At 49.9% G+C, this 25391-nt stretch overlaps 12 protein-coding genes across 12 annotated transcripts; 7 read left to right on the top strand and 5 right to left on the bottom strand.

The window, feature by feature from the left end:
- Positions 1-293: 293 nt before the first annotated feature.
- On the bottom strand, positions 294-1432 carry VFPPC_06318 (GTP cyclohydrolase 1; the record flags this gene model as incomplete). The annotated part of the gene is made up of 4 exons (XM_018285366.1): positions 294-602; positions 669-704; positions 761-1029; positions 1087-1432. 4 exons carry the CDS (start codon positions 1430-1432, stop codon positions 294-296), a joined length of 960 nt encoding a protein of 319 aa, XP_018142471.1.
- A 1246-nt stretch (positions 1433-2678) lies between these two features.
- VFPPC_06317 (TBP-associated factor IIF) lies at positions 2679-5496 on the top strand (the record flags this gene model as incomplete). The annotated part of the gene is made up of 3 exons (XM_018285365.1): positions 2679-3272; positions 3325-3612; positions 4627-5496. 3 exons carry the CDS (start codon positions 2679-2681, stop codon positions 5494-5496), a joined length of 1752 nt encoding a protein of 583 aa, XP_018142470.1.
- A 166-nt stretch (positions 5497-5662) lies between these two features.
- Positions 5663-6870, bottom strand: VFPPC_14007 (arsenite efflux transporter ArsB; the record flags this gene model as incomplete). The annotated part of the gene is made up of 3 exons (XM_018291778.1): positions 5663-6406; positions 6455-6597; positions 6654-6870. 3 exons carry the CDS (start codon positions 6868-6870, stop codon positions 5663-5665), a joined length of 1104 nt encoding a protein of 367 aa, XP_018142469.1.
- Positions 6871-10203: 3333 nt separating this feature from the next.
- VFPPC_06315 (secreted aspartic proteinase precursor) lies at positions 10204-11493 on the top strand (the record flags this gene model as incomplete). Its single annotated transcript, XM_018285364.1, has 2 exons — positions 10204-10924; positions 10994-11493. 2 exons carry the CDS (start codon positions 10204-10206, stop codon positions 11491-11493), a joined length of 1221 nt encoding a protein of 406 aa, XP_018142468.1.
- Positions 11494-13968: 2475 nt separating this feature from the next.
- On the top strand, positions 13969-15229 carry VFPPC_06312 (hypothetical protein; the record flags this gene model as incomplete). The annotated part of the gene is made up of 4 exons (XM_018285362.1): positions 13969-14142; positions 14212-14599; positions 14651-14836; positions 14889-15229. The coding sequence occupies 4 exons, from the start codon at positions 13969-13971 to the stop codon at positions 15227-15229; spliced, it is 1089 nt and encodes a 362-aa protein (XP_018142466.1).
- A 441-nt stretch (positions 15230-15670) lies between these two features.
- Positions 15671-16264, bottom strand: VFPPC_06311 (NUDIX domain-containing protein; the record flags this gene model as incomplete). The annotated part of the gene is made up of 1 exon (XM_018285361.1): positions 15671-16264. One exon carries the CDS (start codon positions 16262-16264, stop codon positions 15671-15673), a length of 594 nt encoding a protein of 197 aa, XP_018142465.1.
- Positions 16265-18003: 1739 nt separating this feature from the next.
- Positions 18004-18627, top strand: VFPPC_14006 (hypothetical protein; the record flags this gene model as incomplete). The annotated part of the gene is made up of 1 exon (XM_018291777.1): positions 18004-18627. One exon carries the CDS (start codon positions 18004-18006, stop codon positions 18625-18627), a length of 624 nt encoding a protein of 207 aa, XP_018142464.1.
- A 274-nt stretch (positions 18628-18901) lies between these two features.
- VFPPC_14005 (ribosomal l38e protein family domain-containing protein) lies at positions 18902-19409 on the bottom strand (the record flags this gene model as incomplete). Its single annotated transcript, XM_018291776.1, has 4 exons — positions 18902-18936; positions 19040-19168; positions 19285-19318; positions 19380-19409. 4 exons carry the CDS (start codon positions 19407-19409, stop codon positions 18902-18904), a joined length of 228 nt encoding a protein of 75 aa, XP_018142463.1.
- Positions 19410-19867: 458 nt separating this feature from the next.
- VFPPC_14004 (hypothetical protein) lies at positions 19868-20320 on the top strand (the record flags this gene model as incomplete). The annotated part of the gene is made up of 4 exons (XM_018291775.1): positions 19868-19903; positions 19992-20004; positions 20055-20185; positions 20237-20320. The coding sequence occupies 4 exons, from the start codon at positions 19868-19870 to the stop codon at positions 20318-20320; spliced, it is 264 nt and encodes an 87-aa protein (XP_018142462.1).
- Positions 20321-21274: 954 nt separating this feature from the next.
- VFPPC_14003 (hypothetical protein) lies at positions 21275-22549 on the top strand (the record flags this gene model as incomplete). Its single annotated transcript, XM_018291774.1, has 1 exon — positions 21275-22549. One exon carries the CDS (start codon positions 21275-21277, stop codon positions 22547-22549), a length of 1275 nt encoding a protein of 424 aa, XP_018142461.1.
- A 356-nt stretch (positions 22550-22905) lies between these two features.
- Positions 22906-23154, bottom strand: VFPPC_16311 (hypothetical protein; the record flags this gene model as incomplete). Its single annotated transcript, XM_018294064.1, has 1 exon — positions 22906-23154. The coding sequence occupies one exon, from the start codon at positions 23152-23154 to the stop codon at positions 22906-22908; it is 249 nt and encodes an 82-aa protein (XP_018142460.1).
- A 614-nt stretch (positions 23155-23768) lies between these two features.
- VFPPC_06310 (oxidoreductase, 2-nitropropane dioxygenase family) lies at positions 23769-24824 on the top strand (the record flags this gene model as incomplete). The annotated part of the gene is made up of 1 exon (XM_018285360.1): positions 23769-24824. The coding sequence occupies one exon, from the start codon at positions 23769-23771 to the stop codon at positions 24822-24824; it is 1056 nt and encodes a 351-aa protein (XP_018142459.1).
- Between the last annotated feature and the right edge of the window lie 567 nt (positions 24825-25391).

Here is a 25391-nt window from a genome sequence, read left to right as displayed (position 1 = left end):
CAAGTTGATTGCATGATGCGGTAATATGTTGAGATGCGTAATAAGAAACCCCCTCAAAGGCGTTGAGCCCAGAAACAAAAGCAAATCTATGCCAACACACGGGCGAAGCCGACATGTTTGTTTTTTCTCAAAGACACAAAAGCACCAAGTGTGTCGTGTGACCAGTCCAATTGTTGAAAGCACTGCTCGTCATACCGCTGTAAAACTCAGAATCGGAAAACCCCCGTCCTTAACGCCGTGATATGTACTGTCTCTGAAGAATGGATGCGATGTAGCATGTAAAAATGATGGGCCTATGACTTGTTGAGGCCGACAAGGCTGAAGAACTCGTTGCGGGTCTTGGACTTGCGCTCGAAGCAGCCCAGGACACAGCTGGTGATGGTGGAGGTGGCAGTCTTTTCGACGCCGCGCATGACCATACAGAGATGGCTGGATTCCATGACAACGGCTACACCTTGGGGTTTGAGGATTTCCATGATGGCGTGGGCGACTTCTTTTGTGAGACGTTCCTGGATTTGCAGACGGCGGGCGTACATTTCGGCGATTCGAGGTAATTTGGAAAGACCAATGACGGTGTCGGAGGGGATATAACCAATGTGCATCTGATGTTTGTGTTAGAATGAAGATTATGGTGTTGACAGAATTAGAAGTTCGGATGTGAGACATACCTTGCCGATGAATGGCACCATGTGGTGCTCGCAAAGCTGTGCAACAGTCAGTTTTCGGCCAAAGCAAATTCAAAAGAGACAAGATAGCATACCGAGTGAATCTCAATGTCCTTAACAATTACCATCTCGTTATGGCCCTCGTGGAATAACGCTCCGTTGACGACATCCGCGACGTTGACTTGGTATCCTTTTGTAAGGAACAAGAGCGCCTTGGCATATCGCGACGGAGTATCGAGAAGACCTTCACGGTCAGGGTCTTCGCCAACACATTCAAGGATAGTGCGAACAGCACCACGCATCTTGACCAGTCGCTCTTCGGCCTGCTCTGCGGTTTCTTCTCGTCGGTCTCGAGTGCCTCGACCTTTTAACCTGTCAGTAAATGCAAAATTGGTTCGCAAAGGCATGATTATGCACTAACCTGGTCGACTCAGGCCATCTTCGTCGATTACGGGACTTGGTGATCGGACTTTTATACCCTGCCCGGCGGCGGTAATTCTTTTCTTGTATGATGGTTCATCTCTGGGGTCTCGGGCGGCCTTTCCGAGACTGTTGCGTCGTTCCTCGAAGGCGCTGCGCCGATGGCCATTGACATTGACAAGCTCCGAGGCTCTATCTGATTTTGTGCCGTTCTTCTTTTCCTTGCGCTTGCGCTTACGCTCGCGGGTGGACTCGTCGCTGGTTGATGAGCCAGAGACGCTGGCGTTCTCGTGACTGCGCTTCTGCTTCTTCGCGCTGGCCACTTCGGCACCAGGAAGCTGGGGCATTGTGTCGTGGTATGCGAATAGGGAAGGTAACCTCCCCTCTTTGAAGAAAAGTTAAGAATATGGCAAGATCGTCAGCCTCAAATGTCAATAAAGGTTGACAGACAATAAAAGAGGCGAAGGGCGGCGATGACTACAGGCAGCTTCGCCGGCACGCAATGAGGAATGGATGGACCGGTTTTACGTTGAAGCGAGTTCGGCGGGGCCAAGGCGGGAACTTTGAATGATGGAGAGCAGAAGATTAAATACAAAGAAACAAGGGTTCACTGCCATCCAAAAGTTTGTCCTGGCCGCGGGGTCGTGGAATTTGTGGGAATTTCCATCAAGTAATCAACTGGGCGGTCTTACATGTACAGTTTTGGCTGCCGTCTTGCCGTCTTACACGACAATGGCGTTCGGAGTTGATGGGAGCAAGGATTAGATTCGATAGGGCGGCCGAGTTGCACCGAATTGGCTTTAACGATGCAGTGACTGTTCAATGACTACGTGCTCGTAGTACGGCTGATGCAGTGATTGGACTAGGACTCAGAGGTTTGGTGAGACCAAATTTCTTGATAAGCGCTAGAAGAGACCTCGCGTAACAAATTGATTGCGGACGTCAAACCAGATGGATTGTCCGACAAGAGCGGCACGCGAAATGAAGCAAATAAAAGAAAAAAAAAGTTTTGATGACTTGTAACATCGCTGGGAGAAAGTCCGGGGCGTACAGCCATTGGGAAGGTGCAACCCCATCCAGTCTGGTCAAGGTGTCTTGCAGCGATTCAAGGCCTGTGAGTGGCTTGTTGCTGGCTGGTCTTATCGGCATTCGGCGTTTTTGACGTCAAAAGTTTTGAGACTCCGTGCCCCAAAGTGCAGGAGCGGGTGGGCCAAGAGTCAGTGCAGGGAAGGTGCTTTGCTTTGCGCCAGATTGCTGTGCAGGCAGGCGCCAGGGAATGGAGGCGGAAGGAGCCTGCCGAAAACCTGCCAGAGGCACCCACAGCTTGGACAACATCGCCCGATCATGTGACCGGGCGCCCGAGCCGTGAGCTCCTTTGCCAGCGTCGCGTGCATCCCAAGCAGCAAACCAAACCGCAACTTTGTGTCGGCCCAACCTCGTTTGCAGCATTACAATCACCCGCACGCACAGGACCGCCGCAATCCCGGCTCTTCTCCAAGTGTGCTTCCGAGAAGTCCATTCGATGTGCAAAACGGCTATTCCATTGCAATAGTACACACCAAGAACCTTCACCTCTGACCATCCGAAACGACCATGGCTTCGCCGCCATATGCAACATCGCCGTTGGCGATGTCGCCGCCGAACCCATCCCCAGCACAGTTACCAAACAAAAAGCGATCGTCGACTCTCGATGTTAATGCCCCGCCTCTAAAGCGGCGGAAGGCTTCCAACCTGTCACAGTCATCGGCGCCTGCTCATCCGCTACGGCAAACGTCATTTCCTCCCGAAGTTCGATCCCCCTACGCCCGATCGCCATCCGTTGATGCCACCTCTATTGTGAGCGGTAGTGCTGTCAGTGCAACTGCGAGCGGAGCTCCTAAGAAGAAGAGAGGTCGAAAATCTAAAAACGCAAAGGGCGATGACTCGGCCGAGCGCACCCCAAGTCTGGTTGGCGGTAAAGCGCCGACCAACGTTAGTGGACAAGGGGGCGACAAAGATGCTGAAGACGACGACGACGATGACGAGAATGGAGAAATGGCGCTGGAAGATGCTGGTGCCCGCACTCAGGAACAGAAACAAGAGGAGATTAGATTGCGAGCCATGCTGGTAGAGGCATTTGACAGCGAGCAGTACAATCGGTATGAACTATGGCGAGCAGCCAAGCTATCCGATGCTGTCGTCAAGAGGGTAAGACAGGCTACTCTGCTTGGTCTTTGGCATATGCTAACGTGAACTTCAGGTGGTGAACGCGACCGTCTCGCAGTCAGTGCCACAGATGGTAAGCACAGCAGTAAAGGCAGTGGCCAAGTTATTTGCCGGTGAGATTATCGAGGCGGCTCGAAATGTTCAGGGCGAATGGATCGTTGCTGGTGAGAATCAAAGCGACCTACCGACGCCACCCGCATCTACAGACGATGCGGGTCAGGAGGGAGAGGCGGAAGAACCCGAGTTGAAGCGTGGACCAATGCGACCAGATCACTTGCGAGAAGCATGGCGACGATACAAGCTTAGTGGTGAGAGCCGAGGCGTAGGAGTACAGCAGCTTTGGCATGCGCAACAGGGCAGTGGCGTAGAAAGATTTTCGACAAGGACAAGGAAAAGACTGTTCAAGTGATGTTGGTTCGGTTCTCTCTTTTTTCTGCACACTTTAGACGAATGGCTTTTATCTGTATGGAGCTTCGTTGGGCGAGGCGAGGCGTTGCGTTGCATAATGATACCCGTATTCAATGGCATTGAATACAATTAAAAAAACTAAGACGCTAGTAGAATATACAAAACACTATTTTTTTTTCAGGTGCCGTGCCAAGCAATAATTGAGAATGAAGCAGTGTCGATGACTTGCATGTGCCAGCAAGCCTCGTCATGCTCAACCGTCGATTGGTGTGTCGTCTCTGTTTGTCACCGAGTCCCCACCAATTTCCACTTTGTGCCATTCCTCAGTCGACAACGGTCCAGGGAAAAAACTTCAAAATCTGATGACCAAAAGAAACCCGCAAAGGTGAGACGAGCTGAGCTGAACTGATGAACCAGACACAACTGAATTGCCGGTGATGCTCCTCGCTCCAGTCCCCATGTCCACCTCCACCACTTTTTAAAACCACGCGTTACACGAGAGCCAGACACACAAGGGACCCTGATACTCCACTCCTAATGCAAGTCAGAATTTTGTGTTCTGCTTCTTGAGCTTGGACCAAAAACACCACAGCGGTGACCGACATATACGTACAGGAGACAAACGGTGGATTGCTTGCAGATTGAATGCACAATGGCGGGCACAAAGGTACGATACATGCTATTGCTGGGCATTTAAGCTCTGTTCCTTTCTCGTTGTGCGGAGAAATTCCTGAGTGTTTCCTGGGGTTCAATGCTCGGTGACAGATTGCTGTGTAACGAGACCAGCATGTCCAAAATGCATCGAGCTTCTCGCAATTGGATTTTCCTTGTTCATTTCTACACATATTACACTCAATGATTGTGCCCACCACACTCGTTTCACGATTGAATCATGGGACATGTCAGTCAGTGTGCTAACCTGCCCCAGGCACAACCACAAGACCAATCTGCATCAGCAATCCGCATTCGCGACAACCAGCGCCGCTCTCGCGCCCGCCGAAAGGAGTACGTTGAAAACCTCGAGCGCAAAGTACAAGAATATGAGCGACATGGCGTAGATGCCACGTTGGAGATGCAACATGCTGCCCGGACTGTGGCACTCGAAAACTCGAGATTGAAAATGATGCTGGCCAAGATGGGCGCTTCTGACGGCGACGTGGAAGCGTTTTTGGCTTCATGCCAAGACAGAGAGGCCGCAGAAGCGCTTTCAAGCGTTAGCCTGATGCCTGTTCATCATGACAAGGACGATGGCACGGGACAGCAGACGACGAAAGAAATTGGTGGGCGTCGAAGGCAGCAAGGCTTGTCAAAAACTCCAGACTTGGAGACTAAGCCGTATATTGCTGGGAATTACCAGAACCATACTTCTACGAACGGACACGCAGGAAGCGTGCCGAGTTCGAGCCATGGATCAACGCCCTCACAAGGCACGCCACTGGATGTCCTGGCGTTGGCAACTCTGCATCAGGAACCTTGCTGTCAAGGCAAAACACAATGCACCACGGCATCTGAGGCACCTAGCCCATCAACAGTGGAAACAAATACCAGAGCCGTCACGCCTACTTCTGCGTACGCCCCGACATTATCACCTGGTGCTACGACTGTAGCGCAGGATTTCTCGTCGCCGATGGAAATGTCGTGCAATGCGGCGGCGGCAATCATTGCAGATATGCAAGGCCATGGTGATGCCAGTTTGGCAAAGGCACGATTGGGGTGTCGCGGACAAGATGAGTGCCTGGTGAGGAACACTGTGCTGTTCCAGATCTTGGAGGGCGAAGGTCATGCAAACCTTCCATGAAAGAACATTTCAATGGAGGTTGAGAAATGACGCGAGTGGTTGGACATTCTTGACTACTTGCGCGAATGCTGGCGCTGCATAAAACGGTTTTGGAGATGAGTCTCTGTCTCTATACGATCTATTGCAACAGTCGGCAGAATCAAAGATGAGCAATGTCTGACTCGGCTTACTCCTCCCACTTCCACCGACGACCTATCCATTTCACGAAATACACCAGGCCGATCAACACAGGAACCTCAATCAACGGGCCAACGGTGGCCGCCAGCGCCTCCTCACTATCCGCCCCAAACGTCGCAACGGCCACCGCAATCGCCAACTCGAAATTATTACTGGCCGCCGTGAAACTCTGCGTACACCCCAGCCGGTAGCCATATCCCATCCTCCTCATCACCCACAGCGTCACAAAGAATATGACAAGAAAATACACGACCAGCGGGGCGGCCACACGCACAACACTGACAATCTGTCTCACCACGTGTTTTCCCTGTGCGGCAAACAGCACGATGATGGTGTACAGCAGCCCAATCAGGGACCACGGCGACAAAAACTTCATGAATTTGTCGTTGTACCACTTATCGCCGGCTAGTCGGCGCACGATCAGACGGGTGACGATTGCTGCGCCGAGAGGAATCCCAAGGAACACGCCTACACTGGTTGCCACCACTGAATATTGCACTTGGACCTCGTTGGCAGAGCGTCCGATGACGCGGAGGAAGAATACTGCCAGTGGTGCGAACAGGACCATCTGCAGCATGGAGTTGATGGCGACAAGAATAGCACAGTACTCGGAGTCGCCGCCCGCGAGGCCATTCCATATCAGAACCATGGCGATGCACCGACCTAGACCGACGAGGATAAGGCCGTTGCGGAGATGCGGCTCATCAGGAAGAAAGGCCCATGCCAGTGCGAGCTACATCGTTAGCTATGTTCACCGGTGCGGCATCAGAGGAAAACATACCATGAAGAACGGCGCGATGATCCAGTTGAACCCCACGCTGAAGAGTACTTGTTTCCACAGCGCCTTTTGCCCAAGAATATGGTGGAGTGTTTCGTACCGCACGTTACACAGGATAGGGTACATCATCACCAGTAACCCGATTGCTAAGCATGTTAGATATATGTATAATCTATAATAAAAGTTAATGCTTTAGTCTTACCAATTGGTATCGACACACCAACCCATTTTCCCTGTTGGAGAACTTTCTCGGTGGTAGGCACAAAATTCCCCAGAAGGATGCCAATCAGCATGGCGAGGAATATCCATATTGCGAGGAATCTGTCCAGCCAGCCTAGGGATGTAAAGGCCGAAGTCTTTGCTGGACACGGTGTTGTGTGTTTCTCTGCGTCTTGCGCCGAATTTGGTGAATTAGACATTTTGGTAAAGTGCAGATGCGAAAGTATATGTTTTGAAATCTATTACTGTCAAGGAAATAGAATGGTCTTTTTCGTGAAATGCATTGCTTTATAGTTGTACTTGGGATATGGGCATTGTCTGCAGGATTTGTTCGGGGAATATCGTTTGGGTTGCATTTTTGGAGGACCAATGATGGGGGGGTTGTGACAGACTGATGGGGCCAATCAGAGGGGGGGAGTGAGTCTCGATTGTGAAGATTGTAGGATGATGTTGCGAGACGGTGTTTGTGAAGACGTAACTGGGAGGGTCATTACAAATAGAGTATTGGAAATAGAATAGCAGTTTACGTAAATTGTTGGAAATTTCTTTGGCGAGTGTTTGAGTCTGAATTGATACTGAGAGTGTAGGGTATGGATTGGGATGTATGACGAGCAGGATACATGGATTATGTTGGAGGCAAATGGGAGGGAGAAATTCTAATTAAATTGATGTATTTAATAGCGAGAGTATTACGATTTAAACTCTCAGTCAGCAATAGTGCAATGAATTGTGGTTGATATGATCGGGTGCGTTGTCCAGGCAAGAGCTTGGGAAGAATTCTTGAATTTTGGGACACCCCGATTGTTCCTGATTAAGGGTGATTACGCAGGTCTGCCAAAATATTCCATTTTTGCGAATTTCTGTTCAAACAAAATATATGGCTACTTACTATATTGACAATTAGTAACTTTGGCACAACACTGCATGTGAAAATTGGCTTGTCCTCGCGAGTAGTTGCAGTCGCACTACCGAACAAGAACGACGACAATTAACCTACCACTCCCAAAATCAACGGACCTTAGCACTGTTCTATGAAGAAATTGGGTAGTATTTAGGCAGAACTCGTGACCGCAGGCATGTAATCGTGAGAGCACAGGTACTTTCCCCAAACTTAACAACATCTGCGGCAGACGGGGTTTGTAGTAGGCAGGGAATACATCGTCGCTGCTTTACGGTTCTAAGGCGATAGATGCTAAACTTGACGCGAGAATGGGGCCATCCCCCAATTCTTGGGCCTGGGACCTACACGGTCAAGGACCCAAGCACAGAAAACGTACCTAGAAAGCATTTGATGACATTTTATTCACGACAATCCGTTCGGCAGCCTGTTGCCAAGCTCGGGCTTCTCCAACACACACGGAACAAGAGCACAGGGTTGAAGAAGCAGTCATCATTGAAAGGGCGGAGGGTTGCATGAGCGGATGCACAGTTTTATGGGAGCTATGATGCAGAGAGCCGGCTTTAAATGTAACTTATAAAATCGGACGATCAGTGCCTTGGATGCGGGGGAATGGGGGAATAGAGTGAAACAACGGACAAACACCCGTTTCAAACGGGGAGTACGCTGGGTTTACCGAAACATGAGTGTTGGAATGACAGGGGAACCTGGGTTTAGATCAGGCACATGCGGCTTGGTCCGTTGCATGTTGATTGGATTGAAGGTGCTGGGGAGTGCGAATGGGTTGAGATTGAGGTTTATTGCTAAGTGAGCCTCGGTAGTTTATCATTCTAGTAATGCTTCCGACGGAGGTAGAATGGGCAGGAGATCAATATGAGGCTTCTGCAGGATATTCAGGTGAATTGGGAGAATTTGAGTTCATGTGTTGAGATTGGCCCCTGGTGGTTTGTGCATAAGTATTCATTACGCAGCATGACGGTCAGTATTAGCTGCGGGTGTAATTTTCTTCATGCATATTATTTACCCAAGTATCTGGTTATATATTGATCTGGCCATGTGAGGGACGATGACGCGTATCTCAACAATGTGAAGAATCGTCCAAGCCAGATACAGAGACTGATTCCTGCTTCTGAGCTCGCTTAGCAGATGGTAACCCTCCTAGGCAGGTCAAACTGCCCATTAGACTATAATCTCAAAAGTACTCACACATCACGCCATGGGAAGCATATATTACGGTGTCAGAATAACTCCTGGCCGTCTACATGGTATGTCTCAGAGTCAGGGCATTGAGAAAAGGAAGCTCCCAATTAGTCAACGTCATAACTGCACGCCATCTGCAAGTATAGTTCCTCATTAATCGTGACCAGTTTCAAAAACGTCAGCAGAGCACTCCAAACAAATTGCACGTCCATCGTCAGCCTCGGCAGAAAGGAAGGTGTTGAGCTGAACATTGTGTGTTATCTTGCATGAGCGCAAGCCACGAAACACCAACGTGGCTTGCAAAATGACCGTTCCAGGCCCTTCTCACGACGGAAGCGCCCGACATGCACAAGGGGCTTTTGTGCCATTTGTGCGATCTTCTTGTCCGTCGAGGCTGAACTGAGCTTACCCCAGCTTTTTTGTTCTACACACAAAGCGGCTCTTGAGGTGACGGCATCCAATCCCACCATTGCGATTGCCGGGTGACACTCACTGGACGAAATTTGTCTTGGCTTTCGGCAATCTTACTTCCGTCTAACTTCTGGATTGAGTAACGGGTTGTTCAAACGCCGCCGGAGGTATGTGCCTTTCCTGGATGTACTCAGATGATAGGGTTGCGTTGGGAGGTTCAGCCTGTTTATTGGACGGAAGGGTAAGCGAGATCTAGCCTCATCACGCATGTAGATCGGATCCTGCCTGTGCTTTCATTTTGTACAGTATGGTTCAGTTACTTGAATGGTGGTGATGTGCGATGCGGCTCTGCTGATCTTCGTTCAACTGTCGAAGCATAGATTAAATGATTTACGTACCCACAAAACTATAGGATAAGTTTAATTCTACGGGAGTCAGATGTTTACTGGCAACTTTAGACAGAAAACCAAAGTGCCGGCTGACTATCGAGTTGTGCCGCATTTGGTGACCGAATAGTTCAAGATGCATAACTCCCCTCATCGGCCGAATAGCCTCATCTACCTGTCACCTGTCGCAATACCGACCGAATACCCATTTCAATCCGGATATTACGGCACCGCATTTGCCAGCCAAAGTTGCAGCTTGGGAGTTAGTTAGACCAAATTCGGCTCAAGTTGGTTTCCATCACCTGCCGAACTAGGAAGTTGTTGCCATCTCGTGAGGCGCTTATGTTATCGTGCAATTCATCCGAGAAATCAAGCTTCATCCGAAGCTAGAACGATATGATTTGGAACTTTTTGAACTTGTTATGAGTTGACGTGTAAACACCTTCCATTTGCGACTTGCTGTGTCGTCGTGGTGCTGTGACAGCTTCATCGGAGCCGTGAGCGGCGAAATGCCGCCAAAGATACTACATAAAATCGAGTATAAATAGATCTAGAGATCGCCATATCGAATACATCTCTTGGCATCAAATCTTTGGACATACACTTGTAATACACCTTGACATCAAACTCCATCCGACATGCAGACCTTTGGCTCATTCCTCGTGTCCCTCGTGGTGGCAAGCAGCGTTGCTTCTGCTCTCCCTGCCACGACGGCCACCCACGATGGAAACTTCTCCGTCACGGCCAAGCACAACAGCAAGTTTAAGCACAATGGTCCTCTTGCCCTGGCCAAGGCGTACCAGAAATTCGGCAAGCCTGTCCCCCACGATGTAGCCAACGCTGTTCACCGCCAGAACAGCAAGAGAACTACCGGCTCAGACACCAATGTTCCGCAGCAGTATGACAGCGAGTACTTGGCCGCCGTGCAAATCGGTACTCCTGCGCAAACGCTCAATCTGGACTTTGATACCGGTTCCAGCGACCTCTGGGTGTTCAGCTCCCAGACGCCCAAGAGTGAAGTCCACGGCCAGACATTGTACAACCCTAGCAAGAGCTCTACGTCCAAGGCTCTCAGCGGTTATACGTGGAGCATCACATATGGTGACCAGAGCAGCTCCAGCGGCAATGTCTATACTGATAAGGTTACTGTCGGCGGTTTGACTGTCAATTCGCAGGCTGTCGAGGCGGCGAAGCAAGTGTCTGACCAGTTCTCCCAAGATGCTGCCTCGTCCGGTTTGCTCGGACTGGCATTCAGCTCCATCAACACCGTCCGACCTCGACAACAAAAGACCTTTTTCGATAATGCCAAGTCATCTTTGACGTCTCCTCTCTTCACTGCTGACTTGAAGCACGGAGCCAGTACGTCCCACCCCCATCAGTGAGATTCCGAACAACCGAGTTGCTCTAATACTAATGACTGCGTTGTAGATGGCAAATACAACTTTGGCTACATTGACAATGCCGCCCACACCGGCTCAATCGCCTACACCGCCGTAGACAGCAGCGAGGGTTTCTGGAGCTTCACGTCGACGGGCTACGCAGTCGGCAGCGGCACCCTCAAGAGGACTTCTACCTCTGGTATCGCCGATACTGGCACCACCTTGCTCCTCCTTCCTGATAGCATTGTCAACGCTTACTACTCCAAGGTCAGCGGTGCTAGCTACGATAATTCGCAGGGTGGATATACCTTTAGCTGCGACACCACGCTGCCAACCTTTTCGTTTGGTGTGTCGAGCTCTACTATTACCATCCCGGGAGAGTATCTTAACTTTGCTCCTACGGATGATTCTGGCGAGACTTGCTTTGGTGGTCTGCAGAGCAGTTCGGGAATTGGCATCAACATCTTTGGTGATGTTGCGCTGAAGGCTGCGTTTGTGGTCTTTGATGGAGGAAACAACCGTCTTGGATGGGCGCCCAAGTCTTTGTAAGGGGTTATACTAGGATATCGCTGTATATACGGAAAAGTTGTGGGGGTTGTTGATGATGCTGGATTTATGACCAATGTACATATGTGTCATAGGAAAGTACATAGCAGTAGTGATGAAAATGTCTTGATGTCATCTTGAAAATTGCTTTGTTGACAACGTTGAGCATCCCGTGAGCAGCAATGCTGTGTGAAACGACATGTCATGTGCTGAATAGTTGCAGTTATGGATCCGTTTTCAGCTGTGATGAGACTCACATACTGCATTCAGTCCGCGAGATTACTACACGGAAGCGAATGCAGGTGATGGCAGAGCTGTGACCATGGACACGTGTATGTTGCCGTATTGTCCTTGCGGCTGATAAGTTCAACTTTTGTTTGTTGGACGAATACGTGTAACTACGTTGGCCATGTCAATACATGCGGCTGATCAAACCCCCATGACCGGAGACATTTGTTTGTCAAAGTCTGAGCGCAATCGCGACCGTCACCGTTTGCATCTCAATCTCATTCTAGCAGCCAAAAAGCCACAATATGACCTGCATAAACCTCGATACAGCCATGTCTCACGGATATGTCTCCCCGACCGTGCCAGGCTAGGATCTGCCATTCGAGTTTCGTATCCGAACTTTGGCTTTGTTCAAAGATGCTTGGATACCTCATTGGAGATTCGGTGATGCAAGATCGACAACATGTCAGTATCGGATGCGTAACCTGCGGCCACAAAAAGCAGGGATGTGGTTTGCCATGGCAAAAACACGAAGACATGCATCTCATTCCCACAATGACAACCCCCCCAGAGAGACAGGCGTCAACTGCCAAGTTCAGATGACACGGGGATTTGTAAACTTGCCGTCATTGGCTACCAAAAAGCAAGTCGGCATACCGTTGGAAAGGGCCAGACATCAAAGGCATGGCATCGCAGTTCGCCGATGGTGCTCCTCCCCTTGCCTTGTTCCTAGCTTTAGCTGCCGCGCACCAAGAAACCCAACGGCCTGGTCTAGGTTGAAAGCGGTAAAGACTCAGGTCAGTTGGGAAGCTAATATGCGAGCAATCTTGTCTTTTTGGGGCCTTGGGGCCCTTTCTCCTCACTTCAGATGCCGCTGTCACTTGCATGTGAGTTGAGTTCCAAGTTCCAAGGCTTCTCACCATGTCACCGCTCCCACCGACGACGCCACATAATCCACTTGGACTTTGAATCCCAGCTGCTGGGTCACGATAGTGTGACAGGAAAACCTTTGAACCCCTTTGCCATCCTGGAGGAAACCTCCAGATTTATACAAGATCATCTGCTTCTCGTGGCAACGACCTGACTAGTTTCAACTCGCTTAAAATCGCGTGGCTGGCACGACTGTTTCAATCCCTCGCACGTTTTCTTCTTGTCTCTGTGTAAGGCTTCTTCCTTTGTTCTACATACTTTCTTCATCATGACGAAAGGGGAAGGGAAATGCAAGCCTATTTTCGTCATACCAGCTACTTGGCACCACCGCCCAATATTTGGGGTTTTAAAAATATGATATCCTACTTCGCCAAGTTTTTTTTTTCCCCTCTAGCGCTGTGGCCCAAGCTAAGGAGTCAATGGTCAGAAAAACCCCAGGTCATTTATTTCGACTACTTGGCCAAAACCCGGGCTCTTACACGCGGAGACACTACTCCGTTGGCAAAAAAAAAATCTGACCTGTTATAACTCTTTCGTAACTCGGTATATCTGGCACAACTGGTCTTGGCGATATGAACCCAGCACCGCGGAACTCACACTACTAAGAGAGTCGAGACCCAGGTTTTGCCAGAGTGCTGCTGACATGGGATCGTCCGTGCGTACATGGGTTAGATAGTTCTGAATCATGAAAGTAGATATATCCGTCCGGCTAATCTCGCTCCTCATGGACATGTCCCCTTGTTTGGAATGCCGGGGATGCAGGAGAATGGATTCAATGATTGGGCATTAACTGCCGACCCACACGCGAACTGAAAGATCAACATACACTATAGAATGCGTTATTACATGGGGACTAACACGGGCAAACATGGGGGGACAAGGGCATCTCTGATTTTCCCAAGACTCAAGAAAACGGTTGCGGCCCCTCTAGTCTGCTACGGGTAATTGTCCCCCGTCTTATCTCTACGTTCGGTGTCTCTAGTTTATCAACGTTGGGTTGCCATGTCTCGTTCTCTTTGTTCAGAAACAAACTTCCCACCGACGGAATAGGCAAACTCCAACACCCAACAGTCCAAGCTTTTTGGCCGTGCCTATTTCCCTTTCTTTGCTGCTGAAACAAACAAAAAGCTTGCAAGGCTGCCACGTCGCTCACATTGATTTGTGTTTAAGCAAAGGAGGAGAAAAAGGTAGGAGTCGGGGGAGGCCATGCCGTTGCAAGTTTGAGCTTGCTATTTCCAGCCTTCAATCGGCCCATTCCCGTCTCGTCATCGTTTAACCAGCAAACGGCGTCGGATTCCTGTTGAATTGTTTTATGTTGTCATGTCAGCGAGTAATCATGAACCTGCAGGCGGCGATGTCGACCGCGGCCCTCAGGCCATGATTCTTTTTTGGGTTACGGCCAGTATTGCTATTATTGTCGTTGCGCTGCGGTTTCTGGGGAGAAGGATGCGGCAATCGCTTGGGGGAGACGACTGGATGATGCTCATTACGCTGGTAAGTTGGTGTATTTGTTTGGGAGTGGCTGGGTTTGCTTGAAGATAGAAAAACTCTGACATTGTGTAGGCATTATACGTCATTTATGCGGCTATACTGACGAAATTGATCGAAATCGGCGGAATGCGTCACTTGTTCTATCTCTCGCCGGAGCAGAGAATTGAGGCCGGGAAATGGAGTTGGGTATCGCAACCATTCGTCATCATGGGCTTCGCTACCGGCAAGATCTCAGTCGGTCTCTTGCTTCTTCGCGTGGTTTGGGAAACTGCCTATTGGCGCAAATGGATGGTCATATTCGCAATTGGTTCCGCCTTTATTATTACCGTCATCAACATCATCCTCACCTTTGCTCAGTGCTCGCCGTCGGAAGCCTTGTGGAATCCAGGTCTAATCGCGGAGGGCAAGGCTACATGCTGGTCGCCATCTGTTCAGACCAACTTTGCCATATTCCTCTCCAGTATGTCAACTTTGCCGCTTATAAGATGTATAGCCGCTAACATATTTCCAGGCTGGAATATCCTCACTGACGTCTTTTTGGCTGTATTGCCAGCCACATTCCTGTATAACCTAGAATTAACCTGGAAGAAGAAGATCGGCCTGTGTGTCCTCCTTGGCCTATCCTTTGCCGCTGCCGTCTTTGCTACCGTCAAGACTAAATACTTGACGTCGTTGAGTGGGCGATCCGACATTACATGTACGCAGCCCTTCCTTATGACCTCGTATGACGTTGTTGCTAACATGGCCAGGGGAAACCTACGACCTCTACGTCTGGTCCGCGTCCGAGCTATTCGTCATCATTGTCTGCGGCAGCGTACCCCCCATCAAGCCCGTCTACGACTACATCATCGGCAAACCGCCCGTCAGCAGCGCAAACGCAACAGGCTACGGTCGATACGCCTCCAGCGGCAGCTACCCACACGGCAACTCGAGAACCTCGAGGACTTCCAGAACCAGTCGCCCGTCCGATCCATTCAAAAGCGGAGAGGATGAGCTAGAGCTGTATCGCACGGACACAGTAAGCGACGAACAGTCCGGATATCCCAGCTCACACGACATACAACAGTACCCTAGGTCGAAAGACAGGTGACACCACGAAAGCATCCAGTGATCTGGAGATACTACCACTACTGTAATCTTTCCTTGTTTCCATCATTGTTCTGTTACTGGAGAAGGGGCGGCATTGTCGAATTCCACAGCGTGTCTACGAGACCTATTGCGCATACTTATTTCATTGCTTTTACGTTTTCAATGTTTTTTGTCATACTAGCATACGAGCTTTGACGAGGGGGAAATACCCAGTTTTATGCGACAGCGACAGTTATGGTGTTAGGATATACGTAGGGAGTTAGATAGCATCAAATATAACAATGTCCGAGTTTGGGGGTTTCGAGTTAATTACTGTGGAGTGACCGTTAAACCACCTTGCGATTATCTAGTATATCTAAAGACTTGAGAATATATCTATTGTTTTCACCCATGGCCAGGTAGCCCACATTGTAAATTACATGCATGACTCTTCAACGGGAAATTAATCTCGATGCACCTTAAATGCCGCCAAGATGGTGTCCCGTTGCGCATTAGTCGTAAACTTGATGCTTTTATCACCACTTCGCCCTGCTGCGCATTCCTCCTCGGTAGCCCAAATAAAGTCCTGATGCTCATTCGGATCCAGCTTCACACTGTCATACTGGTCCACCGTCACCAAAAAGGTGTACTTGACAGCCGATTTCCCACGCCAAACGAATCGGTATCCGTTACCGCCGGCGTCTCCAAATAACTGGTAATCAGAACTATCTCCCCTTGGGGCAACACATTTGCCGATGTGACGGGTGATGAGGCCAGTTTCTTCATACACCTCTCGAGTGAGGTTACTTAATAACGAGTCATCCAACTCGTCACACTTGCCGCCAGGTGTTTCCCATAACGATGGGAAAGAATCATGGGCAGCGCGCTGCATAATGAGTAGTTTGTTGGAATTTTGTTGAAATATGAGTGCCCCAATGGCAACGCCGTCGATTTCGGCGTGCGTTGCGAGGTATTCTTTGACGGGGATGCGAAAGGGTGCAACAGATTCGTCGCTGGTCCATTGATCCAACGACGGAGGGGGTTGGTGAGCGGACATTATAAAATTGCCAACTTTAATGGGTAATAAACTGGTTCTATTGCTTGGATTGCGTTGTTTGAGATAATTTGGAGAAAATTGAGAGAATTGAGTTGTCAACTAGGCAACAACATCGCATGAAGAACACTTGTGCGGCTGAATTGTATCGTACCCGCATCATGTGACTCCTCTATGTTGAACACATGGTTTGCTAGTGAAACGATCGAGGTGTGCCTATTCGTGGAAGATTTTGGTGAAAGAAATTCACTTAATGTAGAGTAATTTAAGTTGTTTGAGAAGTTCACTGGCCTACGTGGCTCAATGCTTCTCGATTGAAGTCGGGGTGCACACTGCAGCTGAAGCTGTATAGGTACATCTTACACGATAGACTACATATATATTCTTGACTTACACGCGTACAGCCTTCACTCAGGCGCCGCAATTCTCGTTCTGTGTAAGCTGTGCCTTAGACTTATTGAGTTCATTTACTCCTAGTGGCCAGTTGAACTTTTCCCTCTTGGCTATTATGAAACTCGACGTCTCCCACACGGACGATGTGAGCTTGCGGTATCACCAACATGCCTTGCTCTTGAGATAACTTGAGTCTTGACTCATACTTGGCATTAACCGTTTCCTTCATCTGCCCTAACTGTGCTTTAATGTGGCCGCATTATCGGAGGCTCGGACTTGAAGAATACATTAATAGTCTGCGGTGGAAAGTATGTACCTACATCTAAGTCTATACTAATATATCTTAATATGCCTTACTATATAACGCAATATGTAATATTTTTCAAGTCTTTAAACACTGCACCCCATACGGTAAAGTCTATTCCATATAACGTACCAAAAACTTAACATATATCTGTATCATAGCGGCTCTCCCTTGATGTCTTTTTCTTTTCACTTTCTGTGATTTCGACGGCACATAATAAGTCGACATCCTCCTCTTATGCAGCAACCATTGATCCCTTTTCCTTTGGCAATATGCGACCGTTCAATGTAATGAGCACGTTGCCTGGGTGGTTCTAGGGCATATTAACATGTACTAGTTTATACTTGGGTGCAGGTAAATACTCTATACCACAGACTATGGGTATAGAGCGTCTTCCCTCTAGCCCCTTCACGTTTATACTTGTGGGAGTGATGAATTACACTAGGAATAAAAGTATTTTCTCCGTAAGGAGGGTAGTGCCAGGCTGATGTCATTGTGATGCAGACGCCTTCGCGTTCAACCCAACTCAGCGAGAAGTCGGTCCACCAACATCATGCTGTTCAAGCAAAAAAGAAAACAAATAAGAGGAATATTACAAAATCCTCTGCATCAGAAACAGCCGCGCACTCATTACTTACCTGGCTGCACTGCACCCTCAACACAACTTCACATACAGCGTCACTTCACCAAACATCCATGACGAGACGCTAATGCAACCATAACCTCTCCAAACCTGCCTCATCGGGGCATACCTTCAAACAACAGACGAAGTTCCCTCCCCCAAAGAAAGGTCAACAAGTCCATTTCAACTCTTATTCACCCCTTGTAATAATAGGCACACCACCATCCACGCACTGTCTCGTAAACCTTGGCTCCACAAACGGAACACAACAAGAGTAAGCCACATACGCATTCGGTGACTGCCTGACCTCGGAAGCAACTACATAGCTACCACGACGACGAAAGAAATCGCAAAAAAGATAATCTAAAGTCAATAAAAAACAAGCACTTACCTCACCAATCTATACAAACACCTCGGCCCAATATGCCCGTCACCGAATTCGCATCCATATGCCTCCGCCCCAGCTTCGACGAGCTCGACTTCCTCGAGGCGCTCATGGAAGTCCAAGAAATCCAAGACAGCTGGACGCGCATAAACCACCCGTGCAACCTCGCGCCCAACACCAACCTCAGCAGCATGTACATTGAGCACAGCGATCCGCCGTCGCTCCTCATCACCGCGCCGTGGCACTCGCCCGACGCGCACGGCGAATGGATCCAGACGAGCGAGAACCAGACCTGCAATGCGAAGCTGTCGCACTTTATCCAGCCCGGCTGCGACGCCGTCCTGCTGATACACTTGAGCCCCGCGGGGAAGGAGCAGCAACTACGAAGGGCGTTTTTGAACAAGGAGAGCTTCAACGTGGTCAGGATTACGGTGGCGCCCGAGAAGAAGGGCAAGCTACAGGAGGCGTATATCAAGGAGGAGGATAGGGTGGCTGCGCTGGAGGGGGATCAGAAGCTCTGGGCGGGGTGGAGGATTGAGAAGCAGCATGGCGAGGAGGAGTTGGTTGTGTTTTGGACAGACGAGGTGGTCGAGGAGGAGGTGTGGGCGTTGACGGAGCTGGGGGATAAGACTGAGCGGAGACGCTTTAGGCATGTCGTGTAGTTGTGTTTGGTTTGCTGTTTCTTCGAGTTGATGCTGGTCATGTTGTTCTTCACTGTGGGAAGGGCGAAAATTGATATTGAAATCGTTTGTTTGGTAGTGTGCTTCAAGAATCGCTGGTTTAGCCTCTATTCGAGTAGCTTTTGTTCTGAGCACATGAAATGCAAGGTATCCCGAGACGCCCATTCGTGCATGTAGAATTCCTTTTTGATTCATCAACCATCCCTTTCCGTCCACCCAATTCAGGCCTGGTTCCGCCGTTTTATCGCATCGTCGCTTAGTTCTTCTTACCAACCTCGGAGATGGACAGGTCTGCCGAAAACGTTAGCTCAGGTCTTGGTCTTCGTTCAATTCAACTGCGACATTGCAGATATCGCATGGATACTGAAATGGAATCGGGAAAGTCGGCGCATACTGGGAGGCAGGCTCTGCTTCAACTTCTCGGCCTTGTCGGTGTCCTTGAGGACCAAGGTGTAGAGATGGGTCTGGCAGCGGACCTTGAACTTGACATTGTTGGACTTCTTGTTCTTCTTGATCCGCGCGGCTACAAAGGTCAAACGGTTAGAATTGGGGTTTCTCATATCATCGGAGGAGCGCCGTTTGCAGTTATCAAGCGATTGTGCTGGCGGACGTTGGACTCGGGTTGTTACAAAAACATACAGGAGGCGTCCTTCCGACGGCAGATCTCGATGAACTGTGCAAAAAAGTCAGTAAAGTAAATTCATGAGAGAATCATCGAGATGGTTCAATCGCACCTTCTTGATATCAGCGACCTCACGAGGCATTTTGGCGGTAGTTCAGTAGGTCTGTCTGTACTGAGTCTTGAAAGGCACAAGTTGGTTTCGATGGATTTTGGAGGAATTAATTTTGTGCGCTGCGTTTTCGCGGGGCCTGTGCACGGGCCAGTTGAAATTGGGTACGTACCTGAGGCTGGTGAATATGAAGTGGGGTATGTGGTGTGGCTGGTGGCTGGTGCATTTACCAGGGAGCAGAAAAACGAAGACGAGGTTCAATGTTGCGCCACGTAACGAATGGCTGTGGCGTCGTCACCATTTGCGTACTTGCATGTGTCAACAAGACACATTTCCAGAGTCTTTTGGATTATATATATTTGTTGTAATTGCCTTCCTCGTCGCTAGTCTATGCTTTTGTCTTAGCATCACGAAAGTCTACCCTCGCCCTGCCGTTCCACGACAACTCATCTACCTGACATTGAGTCTAGCATCAACTACCCGGTACCAAAATGCCAACTCCGCTGGATAATGCGATGAAGTCAAAGGTATGAGTCAAATCCAAGTAAAACTGCATATATAACTCAGAATATTCGTTCTTTTATTTCTTTCAATGCATCTGCTGACTTGGTGTAGAATATGGTCCTTGGTGAGCCAGCCATTGATGAATTACTGTGGACTTGCGCTCACATGTTGCAGCCTTTGGAGGTGCAGTCGTAGCCGCAGCAGTTTGGACTATCTGGGGCACAGACATGTTTCCTGCCGAGCCAGATCCCAAAGGCAACCCAGAGTCTTGGACGCGAGAAGAAAAGAGAAGATGGCTAGCTGCTGTAAGTGCCGTGATTATATGACATCTGCAGTGGGTGACTAATGTGCCGAAGAGGAACTTATTTCCCAACGACGACGACACAGACGAGCAGCTACTGGCCCGGATAAAGGCGAATTTGAGAATTAATAGGAAGTGACGCACAGGATTGTTTTATTTTGGCTCTTTAATAGTTTTGAACATAATCCTTTAAGCGATTTGAAGTCTGTTGGTGGTTTGGCTCGAGATGTCAGGATGCTTGGGTAAACAGTCACGTCTGCACAATTCATCTTAATAACTCCCGTCATTCATTCTATCCATATTTGACAACATATCCCTCTCGCAAAGGTACCACAGCATGCCCAAGTGTAACTCTACTCCGTACATGAAAGCCAAACAGCAATGCGTCTGGTGTCTCGAAGAAACCAGCTGGTTGCAGAAAGCTCAATGGCGGGACCCACTTTGCATTCGTGGAAGCATGAAGGACAAAATGTTGGACACTCAGCCAAGCATGTCGAGAACACCAGACATCAATTGGGCTCGCTGTCCTTGTACAATATACTCCGTATATCCTCTTCAATTCCACATCAATCGCATCATTTACCACACCAGCCCTTACAATATCATCTTGAAATAATGGCCGCTGGCTGAGGCCCGGCGTCATCAATAGCCCAACCACCCCAAAATCAATGCCTGCATCTCCATCAACCACTCACAACGACTCCAAATTGACTCCTCGCACGTGCCGGCTGACGGAGGAGGCGCTTGGATGGGCAACCCGCATCATCAATCCAACCCCAGCCTCATCCCAACGAGTGCTGAGCTCAATTCAATCTGTCGCACTATTCGAAATAAATCGACCTTACCTGTCCGTGGGAGCGAATTGCGTCCGCGCATCAGGCGCATGTCTCAAAGAAACCCATCACGACCCTCAAGCAGTTGCAACACCCCTCTCTCCCAGGGCGTGTCTTCCTCCCACCTGTCAGACCAGCGCATCAACATCCAACACTGTCAGACTTCCATGACTTAACCGCGTCCTCCCTCTATGCCGTCAGCATTCGCGGCAAGCTGATTTGCCTGCCGTCTATCCTACATCTACACCACTTCCCGCAACATGGCCTTCTTCGAGGACCCGCGGCTGCGCCAGCGCTGGAACCAAATCACCCACGACGCCGAAACCGTCACCGAAAACGCAGCAGCCGGCATATTCACCTTTCAGCAAAATTACATCAATCCGTGCTTCGCGTCAATAGCAGACTCAGTCGAGCAATGCACAACCGTATGCCTAGGCGACCCCGACGATCGCCTTCGACGCCGTCGCGAACGCCAGCGTGCCCGCGAAGGCGCCGAATTCAGCTTCGACTTCTACGACGACTGGTATGAGGAGGAACAATCTAACGGCGGTCTGTTGGGTAGTTGGGGCGGCGAGGATTGGGACCGTCTGCTGGCTGGCACGGGTAGCGCGCGGAAGCACAGCGGCGAGACGAATGAACAGCCTCGACGGAAGCGCGGCATGAGCTACGGCACCAGAGGCACACGGCGGAAAGTGAGCCAGGACGATCCCACCATTATCCCTAGCACGCAGCCGATTGGATTTTTGAGCAAGCTGCCCTGGAAGATGGGCGGAACGCTACGATATAAACCTAGTGCGGCGGATTTGCAGGACCACCCTGGGAAGCATGACGATGGGGAGTCTGCGCCGCTGTTGGCGGAGGATGATGAGTCGGACTATGGGGAGGTTCTGCGTATGCCTAGGCAGCGGAGTGGTACGACGGGGTCGGGAGGGACGTCGGATTCGTATCGCTCGAGGGGGGATTTGTTCCCGAGTGATGGAGAGGGAGAGGAGGATGCTGTGCCGTTGGACGACGACGTGACGTATGATATGGTCAAAAGGGATGATAGGAGTAGTGGGAAGACGAGGAGCAGCAAGGGGAAGAGCCCGGCTGGACAGTTTGGTGCCTCACGGACGGTTTCGAGATCAACGCTGGGGTCGACGGCGTCCAACGAGTCACCAGATTATGAGAGGACGGGCCCGCCGACACCAGACGTGGCTAATATCCCGTCTATGGAGGATTTACACGCCGAAGAAGAGAGATTGCGAAGGGAAGAGGACGAGGAACTAAGGCAGAGGAAGGCGGCGGCCACGCAACTCGCTTCGGAGAGGGGGCTGAGTCTGGACGGCCAAGCTCTTGATATTGATGAGGCGAAAGCGCCAGAAGTGGAAGTTGATGAGATTCATGAGCTTCACGACGAACACGCATCTTCACAAGACGGCGTTGAACAGGATTTGCAGAGAGATGACGCGAGAGACCAGCCAACTCGGAGCGACGAACCGAGCAGTAAGCCTGCACCTGCATTTCATGCCGCCCGGCTACCGCATTTTGGATGAATGCGGCCCATCTTTATAGGTGATTGGGTTCAATGGGTTATGCGTCAGTTAGGGTTGAGCATTGTGTACGTCCAAACAGCGTGGATGGGCTCAATGTGTTTATACGCGCTTGAAGAAGAGCATGGATTTTGTGACTATTAGCAAGCGGAATTGTACTATAAGTTATTTTAGAACAGGGCCACACAACGGGTTGGTTGTGAGATGGCCGATGAGTATTGAATTGATGGCAATGTCAGGGCACATGAATGTTTGCATCTGAGTGAACTTGTGTGACATGTAGAAGTGGAATTATCGATATGTAGGTAGTTGTGGTATGGAGTTAGGGATTGAGTACGATACAACAATTTGGTGTAATGTCAGTTGACACTGGTTAAAAGAACAGTCACAATTATGTGTGTACATTGTAATGTCCATGGACACCTGAGGCTGCTGGCCTTTGTGTCAGGTGGAACATTGAAGTCTGCCCCCCATTTGGCCATGAGGCAATGCACCTTAGCAACCAGACTGACATCATGCCACCAGACTCCAGGAGCAACAAGCGAGGTCAACCGCAGTGCAGCTACCGCATATGCGGGGACGCTGTGGTTCACCGAACCCAGTGGCATCACAATAGCCGCTCCTGGATCTGTTTAGCAGCTGAGTGAGGGGTTGCTGGCGGATATGTTTGTGATGGTGAACAAGTAACTGGTGAGAAAAATGCCCTTGGAGAGGTTACACCACCGACGAGCCTCGGCTGGGGTTCGGCTCCCCGCACAGTTCTCGACGGCCAGGGCGGTTCCCCCGCGCCTCCGGGGCCATGACCCGAGCAGCTAGTGCTTTTTTGGGCCTGTTTCTCGACGTCGCTGCTGGAGAATTCTCCTGGAGTCGCCATAGAAGTGGCCACTGGACCCGTGGAGCAAGGTGTGGGCTTAGTGACCTGTCCATAACTTCACTTTTTGGCTCGTGAAGCACGTTGAACCTCCTTAGCGCCCGATCATATTTATCTGACCCGTGGTGCCTGGATTTTTTTCTTGTTCAGATTCGGGACGTTTATCCTTTTTCATATCCACTCTATCCAATACCCCTTCCCATAAACAGTCGGAGCATTTTCCTAAACATTGAGTGAGGCGATCTCGTTGCGTTCGACAACGTCCTCTGGCCGACATCGAAATACTGACGTGCGCCAGTATTCGCATAGCCTTCATTTGTCACTTCTCACCGAAACAAAACACATTCAACCATGGCGCCGTCAGGTCCCATTTCAACGCCGTTGACTACCCTCCTGGGTATCCAGCATCCCATCTTGCTGGCTGGAATGGCGCACACAGCAGGTGGCGAGCTTGCCGCTGCTGTTTCTAATGCCGGTGGACTCGGTGTCATCGGTGGCTTCCAGTACACGCCTGAGCAGCTGCGCGAGATCATCACCGAGATGAAGGCCAACTTCAAGCAACCTAATCTTCCTTTCGGTGTTGATCTTGCCCTACCCCAAGTCGGGGGCAGTGCCCGAAAGACAAACCACGACTACACCCATGGCAAGCTAAACGAGCTGGTTGACCTTATTATTGAGAGCGGTGCCTGCCTCTTTGTCAGTGCTGTCGGTGTTCCTGACAAGGAGGTCATCGACAAGTTCCATAAGAACGGAATCCTGGTCATGAACATGGTTGGCCACCCTAAGCATGCCGTTAAGGCTCTTGACCGTGGTGTAGATATCATCTGCGGCCAGGGTACTGAAGGCGGTGGCCATACCGGCGATGTCGCCAACTCTGTCCTGATCCCAGCCATTGTCGATGTTGCCCGTCGGTACAAGCCACCTATGCTGAACGGCCAGACGGCTCTGGTCGTTGCTGCCGGTGGTATTCACAACGGACGTGGCCTAGCTAGTTCTCTGATGCAGGGTGCCGTCGGTGTCTGGGTTGGTACCAGATTCGTGGCCTGTACCGAGGCTGCTAGCGCCCAAGAGCACAAGGAAGCTGTTGTAACCTGCGACTTCTCCGAGACCGACCGTACTTTGGTTCTTACCGGACGACCTTTGCGGGCCAGAATGAACTCATATCTGAAGAGCTGGAGGGACAAGGGCAACGCTGCCCAGGAGCTTTGCAACAAGGGTATAATCCCCATCGAGCACGATTTCGAGAACGACGTCGAGGATATTGAATTTCCTCATCTCATGGGCCAGGTCGCTGGTGCCATTACCAAGATTCAACCTGCCAAGGAGATTGTCGACGAAATGGTAGCTGAGGCCGTGGACCAGCTCAAGTTGGCAAACGTGTACCTAAACTCCAAGAGCAAGCTGTAAGGTGCTTGGCTTGAATTATTAATTGAAGACAAAAAGGGGAAACCAGTTGCCAATGGCATTGAACGGCGAGCATGGGTTTCATGGCTTTGTATCTTTGGGAACTGCAGCTACATCTTGTTTTAGCTGTTTCTGCTGTCGGATAGTGTGGCCCAAAGACAGTGGCACGATACCAACTGAATGCTGGCAGACGCATGTACAAATATGAGGAGAGGGTAGATAGACACATTATACGGAGTTTTATGAAATGAATAGCGCTGTAGAATGGAAATATTTGAAATGAGAGCTTGTCTTTAACCGTGGTGATATTTACACGGGAACTCAAAAATTGTTGGAGAGCGATACAATAATGCAGTTGATTTCATGCAATAGTTACAGAAATCCGCAAATCGGGTGGCTCTTGCCAAGCTTGAACACCAGACATCGTGCACGGACCAACTGCGCATTGCCTGTGAAAGTGGGGCAAGGTCTTCTTGTCTGGTCGATTGTTGGTTGGCGGTGGCCAGCCACTGCCAGTTTGGCAGTCCATTTTTTTCTTATCCGCCCAACTTTTTTTTCGTTATCGCCAAG

Source organism: Pochonia chlamydosporia, chromosome 5 (genome assembly GCF_001653235.2).
Source record: "Pochonia chlamydosporia 170 chromosome 5, whole genome shotgun sequence".
NCBI lineage: Eukaryota > Fungi > Ascomycota > Sordariomycetes > Hypocreales > Clavicipitaceae > Pochonia > Pochonia chlamydosporia.
The sequence above is the reverse complement of the archived record's forward strand: the minus strand, read 5'-3'. Positions and strand labels throughout refer to the sequence as shown.